General features: G+C 40.3%; 1 protein-coding gene across 1 annotated transcript in view; it reads left to right on the top strand.

Moving 5' to 3' along the window:
* The window catches only part of UTRN (utrophin), a 365,154-nt gene that overhangs the window by 79,617 nt on the left and 273,425 nt on the right, over positions 1 to 12,112 (top strand). Inside the window, exons 17-19 of the mRNA XM_044451088.1 lie at positions 2,140 to 2,315; positions 5,762 to 5,885; positions 7,538 to 7,625. Of these exons, the coding sequence (XP_044307023.1) occupies positions 2,140 to 2,315; positions 5,762 to 5,885; positions 7,538 to 7,625 (388 nt within the window). The remainder of the gene's footprint in view (positions 1 to 2,139; positions 2,316 to 5,761; positions 5,886 to 7,537; positions 7,626 to 12,112) is intronic.

Genomic DNA, 12,112 nt, shown 5'->3' with positions numbered 1-12,112 from the left:
ACTAATCTGGAAGTAAGTCTTATTGGTCTAGTCAGACTTACTTCTTAGAGAAACGTAAAGGATTACAGTGTAAGTTTTGGGAACTTTTAAGAAAGGTGTTTCAGGCACAGTATCATAGCAACAGTATACAAGTCTGAAGTGCACTGTATGCACCATTCTGGTCTTTCCACATCAAAAAAATATATAGAAGAACTGGAAAGGTGAATCAAAAAAGTGAATCCAAAATAATTCTATAGTATACCATATACAGTAAATTAAGGTATGTTTTGGAGCATACTAGCATGCTGAGAACAACCTGCCACTGCAGCACAGATTTTAAATTAATTAAAGACTCCTGAAAGCCCAGAATGTGAACCCATGAATTTTGTGGTTGCTTGTGACCTTTACAAACTTGATCCACTGCTTTTGCCTGGCCTCTTTTCAAACAGCAGTAGGTAATTATGATACAATTATGCTTTGGGTCAAGTGGCTGAATAATTTCAGATCAGGGATGTAGTATTGCTGTGCACACGTAGAGGAGATAATTGGTCTTTCTGTGTAATCCTGCTGTAAGTTTTCATTTCACCAGTAAGAAGGGATAGGTAGATCAATGATACATGCAGAAACACCAAGTTCTTTGATTCTTAATTTTGCCATCCAGCAGTAAATATTTGCAGCTGGGGTGAAATGTGTCTCCCATTTTAACGAAGGAAAAAATGTTCCTCAACTATTAGAAATTGGGAAGGGAGTATATTTTAGTGTTGGAGCACATGCTTTACATACTGGTTTAATCCTTGGCATCTTCACTAGAAAGGTTTAGGGAACAATGTGCAATGATCTTTCTCAGCCCAACACACTGACTTGGTTCAGTCAGTGTAATGACTCACACTTAAGACTTGAATATGGGTAGAGTGTGGATTGTTGTAGAACCATGTGTTACCATGTTGACTAAACCCAACTACTAACCACAGAGAACCCACAAAAAGAACCCATGGCTTGTTGCTGTGTTCTGAATTGTGTATTGTTCACATAGTTTGCTATCTAAGCTGGGTACAGACATCACAGCAACTTATGTTTCAGTAACAACCCACAGTCCAGCAACGACCCACACACAACTCATAGTCATTTTGAATGTTGTTTAAACCCAGTAATTATGTCCATGGCAGTCAGAGTGGTCCTAGGTGGACAACTAATTTTAACTGGTATAAAATCATTTTCTTAATCTGTATTTACTAAGCTAATGGCTGATGGGAATAGACCATTGAACACTTTCTTGCGCTTTCCCCACAGCCTCAGGAAAACATTTGCGTGTCTTACAAGCATTTGCGGGTCTTACAAGGGTCTTACTTATGCAAGAGCAGTTTTGGCAGAAGCGGCTCTGACTCAGTGGCCAAACACATACCATATGGTTTGCAGAGGACTCAGGTTCAGTCCCTAGTATTTCCAAGCAGGACTGGAAAAATTCTGCACTATCACAGTGGAACCAGTTACCTAGAGAGGTCATGGGCTCTCCTGCACTAGAGACATTCACAAAGAAACTGGACAGTCATCTGAGTGGGATGGTGTAGATTGGTGACCTACAGCAGCAGTGGGCTGGAACCAATGGTCTTCTTGGCCTCATCCAGCTCTGCTGTTCTGTGATTCTATGAGTTGCTGCCTGCAGTCCTGGCAAACCACTTGTGGTACATTGACTGGTGATATGGCTAGCTATAAGGCTCCTTCCTGTGTACCTAATAATATGTCTGCAGCAAACAACAGTGTTTACTTTCACTTTCCCTGATCTTGGCTGCTTTTTGTGCAAATCAGGAAAAACGGTTCATTAACTAATTGTTAGCCTAAACCACACTTGGAAGTTAGCACCTTTTGCAAAGGACCAAAATTTGTGATGAACCATGACCACTACTTCCAATGCAAGGGCGACCTCACATTGGAGTACAGTGACATACTGGTAAAGTTCTCCTGGTCTTATGGGCGAAGGAGAGGATAGGAAGAAACTCACAAACCCAAGAACATGCATGTGATGTTTTATCATGGTTTAGCATTTCATGTGAATGCAGTCATTAATGAATTCATGGTATGAACAAGGACATCATTATTTCCTTTAAAATATTGTATATTTTATTTGATTAATAGTAGGATTTTGATGAATTACCCATTTAGGTTACTCAGGCAGTTGTAAATGTTGGAATGCCTCAGGTTTCACAGAAGTTCATCACAGAAACTTTCCTAGTCAAAGAGCAAAAAAAAGTTAAACACTCTACAGAAGAAGAGTCTTCTCTGCCTGTTCCCCTGGCAAAGAAAAGACAACCATGCCTGGATACTGAAGTGAAGAAAAAGTAAGGCTATGTTATTTTCCATCACATTTTCTCAGTTAAACCACATTACTTTGACTCTTTTTCTCATTGTACATATTGGCAATACATTATAAAATACTGCTTTATATAAGGGGATGAAAAATCAGCTATATGGAACTAGTCATTTATTGTCTGGATTCACACAGTGGACTGTGGTTAAGAGCAGTCTTACAAATATGGATTGACAGTAATCCAGTTCACATGATCAAAACAGCTTGCCCTGTGATGTGTGTGAGACAGTATTTGGATATTCATTGCCCAGTTGTGGCTTCTTGTATCATGTGAAATTGGGCAGTGTTTGTTGTGCAAAGATTAAACAACCCTCTCAAAATTCAACAACTGTCCATAAGTTTTCCGATGCTCTTGTTTTTTAATTTATTTTTATTATGCAATAAAAAAACAAAAATGTTCTGTTAGAGAAGAAAAAAAGAATAAAATAATTGGAAATATCACAATTTTTGAATAAAATTTAACAAGTTCCATAACACTAGTTACATATATATTATATATCATTGTGGATTAGTATTGTGCATAAGCTTCAGCAGAGGCACCCCAATTACCCATTTGTTTATCCATTTGTAAATTACACCTAAAAGCCACATGTTCAAAAAGCAAAAGTTTTATTAAAGCCTCCACCCACTCTGTTATTGCAGGTGGCTGTTTATTCTTCCAGTGTTGAAATATTAGTTGTTTTGCTGTCAAAAAGGCCCAGAAATTCTATATGCATTGACCTTGCATTAAATTTCAAGAGATGGGTAGGTAATTCTAAAGGACATGTATATCCTTAAATATTAAAGAACTTTCCACTGCAAGATTTATCTGAATTATTATATCTTCCCAGAAGGAGGCTGCCAAAAAGATAAGAAGGCAAGCATTAGTGGCATTACACCTCCAACAACTGGCCAATTCAATTGAGCCTATATCAAAAATATGGTCTTGGTGTTCAGTATACTCATTATTTCATTTTTTGATTTGAGATCCTGTGTATGATATTTATTCAACAATAATAAGTATCTATGCACACAAATTATAGGTCAATGTAGCTGTTTGGCCTCAATCAGTACTTCAAATAACACAGCTCTGTAGCTGTAAGAGCAGCAATAAACCTTGATTCTAACAAATGTTTCAACTGTATCTTGCCAAGCAGCCAAGATGAAAATCTGCTTGTCTATCCAAGTCTGCCAAACACAGATTTCCTTAGCAATTTTAAAATCTGGGTTTTCCTGTAAAATTAATTTTGTACATGGAAATACGTCAAGCTGCAGTTGACATGAAAATATATGGATTGCTCTCTAGCTGCTACATCTGGAAAAGGCACATTATTATTATTATTATTATTATTATTATTATTATTATTATTATTATAATAACATTTCTATGCCGCCCCTTGCTGAAGCCTCGGGGCGGCTTACAACACAATAAAATACATTGAAATACGATAGAACATAATAAATTACTACTAAATACAAAAATACAAAAAATACACTGAGATACAAACATAATAATATACAATTAAAATTAACAGTATAAAATAAGTAAATAAAGAATATAGGAGGAGAAAAGAGAAGGAAGAAGAAGTTGCCCTGGCCAGATCATATATTTTAATAATTAAAATGATGTTTAAATAAAAAGGTCTTTACCTGGCGCTGAAAAATATGATGAAAGTCCGGTGCAAATCACTTGGGAAGAGGATCCAGAAATGAATTTTCTATAACTATCCAGGGAGAGTTATCTAAGGTGGGGAGAGGAATGCTGGGGAGAGTTCACTGGCTCAAGTATAAGAGGCTCAGTGTGCCAATTCCAAGAAGGAAGGAGAGGCCAGGCTGTCACTTGGGAGGGAAGAAAGGGATGGGCCCAGAGGATTGGTCATTGTGCTTGGGCTGAAATCAGAGAAGGAGCTGCCTGTGATTTCTGCAAAAATTAATTGCGTGGCCCTTGGATTCCATGTCAAAGACCTCATGCGGCCCTTGAGGAATGAAAAGTTAGACTGCCCAGCGCTATAAAATTATGAAATTTAACCTTACAAAATTTAACCTAACAATTTCTGACATTCTGGAGTAAAACAGAAATTATTCAGTGTAGTGAAGATAAATCTCCAATACAAATTATCAAAATTCTTCTTCTCAACCAATCTAAGGTTGCCAACCTCCTGCCTGTCCCACCTGATCCAATTGGACCTATGTTGTGATAACCCATTGTAGTCTGTCAGCCAGTAGTCTGTCAGCCAGAAATACAGTCCACATTTTAGTATCAATGTTGATCAACTTGAAATAGGTTGAGGATTATTACAGAATTTATGATTTTCATATGGTTTAGGAATGGCTGTAATGCAAGGATGACTGAGCATAGATGAAAGAGGTATACAAACAATAAAACTCTGGAATGGAAAAGCTAGAAAGCTGTTTTTACTACTCAGTTGGATACCATCTGAACCAGGTGTTTTCATGTTATTTGATTTTGTAATTGCATCAATCTGCAAAAGCTCCATTAAAAACTACTTTGGTAACATATCTGGACAGGGAAAGTAAACCCAAGGAAATGAGGAAAAAAATTGATATCATGCTCTAATGTTTTACAATCACTGCTGTAAAATTAGGTATAACATTTTAAAAACTGAAAAATTATATCTTTAGAATGAGTAGACATCTTGTTGTTAGCATCTTTGAGCAAAGAATTGTTTCATTGTTTTTGTTGCTGAAGGCAATTTGCCAGTATTTTACCATTCACCATTGGTCATGGCCATTCACCATTCTTGCAGTATGTCTCTCTTAAATAAGTTAGTGTGAATTTTACCTGCTGTGAAAAAAAATTATGCAGACCATATTTAACATGTCATGTTTCCTGATAAAGTTGTTGATTTGAAGAGGTGATGAACTTACACTTGAGAGTTGTTTAATTGTCGTACACATGATGATACAGCAACCTGTTGTGAATCTTCAGAATGGCCAGCTGTACCTGTGGGCAGCTGTGGGTGTCCATTCTGAATTCTCTACATCTGGCCATGCCACTCCTGACCTTGCTGGTCCAAAAGTGCTGCTTCTTGAGAGGGCAGGTACAGCATGCTACTTTCTTTGCCTTGGTCAGTGAAACAGAGCAAACAGCTATTAGTTGCTGCATATGCCCTTTGTTGGCCTGTTAGGATGATAATGGTGACTAGAGAATACAGTAGCATTTAGGCTGCGCTTATTTCCAGAAAGTTTTGCCACAGGAATCCAGGCAGGCACATAAATTACATGTTTGGTAACACACTTGGCTAAGGATCCTTGAAGCATTCAAGATGTGGTTCTATTCAGACTTGGGAAGGGAATGCTGTAAGTACCTGCTGTATGCATGAGCATGTTATTAAAAGATAGACAGGTATTTTTGAGAAATAAAGACTGGCTGAATGGTAGAAAAAGTACTAAACATATCATTCCAATTCCAACTAGGCTTGATTCTGAGATTGCTGAACTATTGAACTGGGTTTTGAAATCAAGAGCTGCGATTCAGGCCATAGAGATCAAACAGTACAAGAAGAAGAGAGAGACATCAGACATGAAAGACAAGTTGAAGGTGAAGGAAAAAACAAGGAGGCATTTTCATTGAATAAGTTATTTTGTCTGCTTAAAGCTTCCTATCAACTAGGGGTGGAATCTGATTTGGAAGCTTTGTGTGGATTAATTCAATTATTAAAAATCTCTACTGTGTTTGGCTAACATAACTCTCCTGTAGTGTAAACTTTAAACAGTACTGCTGTAACTGATATGTCATAGTTAGAATCATAATAGGCACTTTCCCTTCCCACTTTTCTTTGTTGTACTAATTTCTCCTTTTCAGTCTAGGAGATGAAATATATTTTGGGGAGAATTTATTCTTAGATGCAGATCCTGCAGGAATTCTCTCCTAATCTCGCACTGAAACAGAACTATGGTGAAGTTTTGTTTTCAGCCCAAAGAAACAACTAATAACCTTTCTAGAACTGCTTGTAGAGTATAGAGATCAAAGTAATCCATTGCTTAAATAATTGGAGCCCCAGTAATGCTTATATGTTAGTTGTCAGTAGTTTAAGTATACCACTATAGAAAAACCTATAAGTATATCCTATATGGAAAAAGAGTTCACATGTTGCCTGATAGAATAGCATTGTATGTGATCTGTGTGGATTTTATTTAAAAAACTTGCTGTGCAATAATTTTGAAAATGCTAATTATTCTGCCTTGCCATAGCATTTATTTATTTATATTTCCATTTATATGCTGCCAGTTACTTTAAAAAGTCCCTAGGCTGCTTATAAAATCATATAAATGCATTTTAAAATATAAAACAATTTAAAATTTTAAAAAACCTATTACAGTAACTTTAAATGGGTGAAAGCAAGTCAGGATCAATTACTATAGATATTAAAGAGTATGTTTTTGTCATTAATCATTAATAAAAATATGGGTTACTTATTAAAAGTTTTCTCAGACCCTTGCTAAATTTTAAAGTTTAACATAGTAAATACTCCTTGTGAAGGGCTGTGAACTAGAATGTTGCATTTGGAAGGGTCAGTATTATTCAAATGCATAGCCAGTGGATTTGGTACTTGCTTTGTTTAAGTACTCCTTTCCAGGAGCTCCAAGAGCCAGCAATATGTGATTATGTTACTTTACAGAGACCTGCTTTAAGTTCTCTGCCAGCACAATTTCCTCTTTATTGTTGTGACTCTAAGGAGAAAGAGAAGCTTTCCTTGAATCTGGAGGAATAAAGCCCAGTTTAAGTAAAGATCAAGAGAATGTGATAAAAAGATGAGAATGGAGAAAGAGATCCAAGAGCTTTAAAAATGGTACAAGGATTTGGGAGATTAAAGACGTTAAAAGTCTACTTCATTTTTATATTGTGATATGTGATTGTTTTATGAACATGTAACTAAGCAGAAGACAATTCAATATTCAAGTATTCTTAGTTTAAAACAATGTTTATAGTTCAGTCCTATGTAAATGCAGGCTTACTCAGAAGTCGGCCATGCTCTGTTCTGTAGAGTTTATTTCCCTGTAAATATGCATAGGAGTATTGATTTGCCTATATTATTATATATTAAATTTATTTTTCATTCTTTTGAAGTGCACAGTGAAGCTAATGGGAAGTTGCTTGGTAGTCTTCTTCCAGGGAGCTTACACAACTATACAAGTTGAACCTTTAACTGATAGTTTTTTCACATTCATTGTTATGGTTTTTGTTAATAGGTAATAGAAAAAGAAAGAAGTGAAAAAAAGAGAATGTTGAATGAACTGGAACAGGCTGGACAAAATATGCTGGACCAAATGGGAAAAGGTAATTGTTATGATATGGTAGAGGATGGGCTCAAGTACTTTGTCAACATCTGGAATTGTCAGAAGGCATAACTCGTGAATGTTGTAGAGGCATGTGATGCAGTTTCATTATGGAAGATCAGGCCCTATAACTATCTTGGTTAAAAAGCATAAATATTGTTAGTAAGCTGTACTTTTGGTGAAGCCAAATGATGTTACCAACTTTGATAGGGTCAACAGTGGTGGGTGGAAGAGATTTTGTTTGGAGGTGGCTCCATGAGGAATTGATAGTAGAAAACAGAATTTTTTTTGTTGATAGTAGAAAAACAGAATGACTGAGTGAGATTTGTTTGTTTTTAATGATGGGTTGTTTTAATGGGTAGATGTTCCCTTTCTGAGTTAGTTCTGACATAACAATGTTGGCTTAATAAGATGTACTTTTATTAAAGTAAGAATTATCATTGTATCCATAGATAGTTGCTTGCCCTTCTTGTTTTCAGTATATTTTTAAAAATGTGAAGATACAAGCAGATGATTTTTCATCTTGCTACTTATCATTTACACTTGATAAAGATTTTAAATGAAACAAAGTATCAGGTACTGTTTTAAAGATGTGAATATATCTTTTAAGGTGGAATGTGGATGAAATTTTTTTTCCATGTGCTAAAGCTTATTTCTTCGTCATGGCCTCTGTGCATCACACATATGGTACTGCGCCTGCGCAGTGCTTGTGGCCGGATGATTGATCGCTAACGGTTTGGCAGGAAAACTCCCCTACCCTCCCCCCTAGTAGTATATATAGAGCAGAGTGTCCGCCATTTTCCAGTTTTTGCGACCACTGTTTGTTGTGCCTCGTGCCGCTTTAGCTCTCGCTCTGACCGTCTTCTCATCCGTGTAACCTCCCCGTTTGCTCTTTTCCAAGTTACAAATCCCATTTTCGATAGTTCTTGTTGTTATTCTTGTTGTTGTTCTCTTGTTTTTTCACCTTTTTTCTCTCTCAAAAAAACCCCAAAAAACCAAAAATATATTCTTACCCTCTGCACTATCTCCTCTCTTCCTTTCTTATGATGGCGCAATGAGCAGGTCTAAAATGTCCCTGGCAGACCCGCACGACCTATGCCTTCTCTGCCTGGGGGAAGGACATAGGACAGATAAATGTTCTCCCTGCCTGACCTTCTCGAAGCAGGCCAGGAAAAATTGTCACTAGGGGTCACTCATTTCCACCTCCTCTAGACCGCCCGACATCTTTGGTCCCGAGGTGAGCCTCTGCAGTACCGACCAGAGAAAGCAGCCGGTCCATGTCACCAGCGGAGTCTTCTTCCTCCCCCCCATTTTATGGGGTTGATTCCGACGTATCCGACGTTGACTCCACATCTCAGACATTGTGGTCACCTCCCAGGGCCCTGGGTCCCCCGATGAGTCCCACATCTCTTTCGGGGAGCTGATGTCGCGTCTGGTCCAATCGTTGGAAATTGATGCCATACAACAGCCCGGACCAAGCACTGACAAATTTTATGATGTTGTCTGTGGAGAGCTGTCTACATCCATAGTCTTGCAGCTCATCACCACCCTGTGGCAAGCTATGATCCAGCCGTGGGACCTGCCTGCCCATCCGCAACCAACTTCAAGGAGGTATGAAGCCATGTACCGGGTTCGGGAGGAGGACATCCTGTTCCTTCTCCGTCACCCGAAACTGAACTCTGTCGTGGTGGAGTCCTCCCAGGGCAGGGAATCAAGGGGCCATACCATGCCCAGAGACAAAGAAGGCAGGAAAATCGATTCCATAGCCAGCCGAGTCTATGCTGCTTCCGGACTCGGCATGAGGATTTTGAATTATGAGGCTCGATACCAGTACTTTATAATGCAGCACCTCAATAATGTTATTGTGACGCTCCCAGGCAACCAATGCGACCTTGCAAAAGTTTTTATAAAGGAAGCCATGCAGGTCGCTGTACAGCAATTGTCTACCGCGCACCATCACGTGGACACAGACTCTGGGGCCCTGGTCGGTGCCGTCTCCCTCTGGAGGCATGCATGGCTACGTAATTGCACTTTTCCGGAGTAGACGAAGAGGCGCATAGAGGAGATGCCCTTCGACGGGTCCAGTCTTTTTCACGCCAGAACCGACCATAAACTAAAGAAGATCTATGAATCCAGGATGACGGCTTGGCGGATGAAGCTTCATCCACAAACCTGACATAAGTGGCCTTGGACCCATCCATCGTACTGTCAGTCATACCAACCAAGGCAGCAGCCACCGCATCAGCAACAACAGCAACAGCGCCGCCAACAACAGCCCCCGCAATGATAGCAACAAAGCCGTTGTTGTTTCAATGGCAACAGGAGGCAACATTGATGGGACGGGCGAACCCTTTCTCTCCTCCATAATCCACCCACCCCTCTCTCATTTGGGGACCGGCTGAAAGGCCAACTCCCCATTTGGGAGTCCATCACATCTGATTGGTGGGTGTTATCCATTATTCAGCACGGATATTGGATAGAGTTCGACATTGTTCCTCCATCAAGCCCGATCCGGTTACTCCATTCTTGCTGGTACTGATCAACGAAGTTCAACAGCTCCTCCGTAAAGGAGCGATTTGTCAATTGGCTCGAACTGAAGGACTCCACGGATTCTATTCGAGATATTTTATGGTCCCAAAGTGGGACAGTGGTCTTCGTCCGATACTTGACTTGTGGGATGTCAATAAGTTCATCACACCACAAAAATTCAGGATGACCACCCTTCAAAATATCTTACCGTTGCTAAGGAGAGAGGACTAGTTCGCCTCATTGTACTTAAGGGACTCCTATTTCCACATTTCGATTCATCCCTGTCATAGGCATTTCCTTCGTTTTGCTGTTGCGTCTGAGGTGTATGAATTCGTGGTGTTACCATTTGGACTGGCTACTGCACCATGTGTTTTTAGACAGTGTATGACTCCTGTCTGTGCCTTTCTACGACTGCGAGGACTTCAGATTTATCCTTATCTTGACGATTGGTTGCTGGTCTCCCAAACCAGACAAGGACTTATTGCTGCCATACAGACAACCTGTTCCCTGTTGCGAAATCTTGGACTTTGCATTAATACTGAGAAATCTTCTCTTGTTCCTACACAGATGATCACTTTCATCGGAGCTTGTCTAGATTCCACGACGGCAAGAGCATTCGTCCCGCAGGACAGACAACAAGCTATTGCCCAACATATCCATCGAATGCGACGAGACAGGACTATTCCTGCCAGGTCCATTTAGAGACTTTTGGGCCATATGGCTGCGTCAGTCGCCATTGTCCCACATGCCAGGATCCGACTTCATCCTTTACAGCTTTTCCTCAACAAAGCGTTCCGACTGCAAAGAGACTTGCCGACGAAACTACTTTGGATCCCATCTTCTGTTCTCCACTCTCTACTATGGTGGACAGTCCCAGCCAATCTAAACGTGGGGGTACCTTTTCGACCCCGATGCCCTTCGATGACTCTCGGTACCGATGCATTCCTTTTGGGATGGGGAGCAGTATGTTCCGACCTACGCACCCAAGGCGTATGGAATCAACAGGAATCCAGGAATCACATCAATTTCCTAGAACTTCTGGCAGTTTTCAAGGCTCTGTGCTTGTTCGAGGATGTTCTTCAGGACCGAGTATTTCAGATAACCTTGGACAACATCGCTACAGTCTTTTATCTGAACAAACAAGGAGGGACGAAGTCACTAACGTTAGCACGGCTTTCGATGAAAATCTGGGAGTGGTGCATTTCGAGATCTATTACCCCGATAGCAGTACACCTTCCGGGTATGGAAATGTGGAAGCTGATCTTTTGAGCAGGCACATGTCCACATCTCACGAGTGGGAACTGGATCGTCAGGTATGCGACCAACTATTCAATTGCTGGGGCCACCCAGACATGGACTTATTCGCTACCTGACAGAACGGGGTATGCGAAATGTTTTGCCCAAGAGCGGGAATCAGACAAGGGTCAACAGGGGATGCCTTTATGATCCCCTGGAACAGTATGAACTTCTACGCTTTCCCTCTGATTCCCCTCATCATGAGAGTGATATTGAAGATAGTCCCGTGGCCCTGTCGTGGATTATTAGTAACTCCATGGTGGCCGTGCCAAGCTTGGTTCTTGACTCTTCTGCAGATCTTCCAAGAAGAATACCTCCACCTTCCATCCATCCCATACCTCATATCCCAGTGACAGGGCACGATTCGCCACTCGGACTTAACATAGTTGAAGTTGACTGCATGGTGAATTCGATAACAGCCCATACTACTTTGGTACCGATGTCGTCTATACCTACTATGGATCCTGTCCTCGGATCCAACATGCCACTCCACGCTTCGAATCCTTTGACACTTTCTACGCCCCCGGATCTAACTAACGTTCCGTCGGGTCCAACGTCTTTTCACCCGGACATTCAGCATATTCTTGATTCTGCGCTAAGGCCATCAACTCTTAAGCCTTATGTGGCCAAGTGGCGACGATTCTCTGTCTTTGCAGAGTCACA

Source organism: Varanus komodoensis, unplaced genomic scaffold, assembly GCF_004798865.1.
Source record: "Varanus komodoensis strain SLA01 unplaced genomic scaffold, ASM479886v1 scaffold1, whole genome shotgun sequence".
NCBI classification, from domain to species: domain Eukaryota; kingdom Metazoa; phylum Chordata; class Lepidosauria; order Squamata; family Varanidae; genus Varanus; species Varanus komodoensis.
This window is presented reverse-complemented; position numbering and strand designations above follow the sequence as displayed.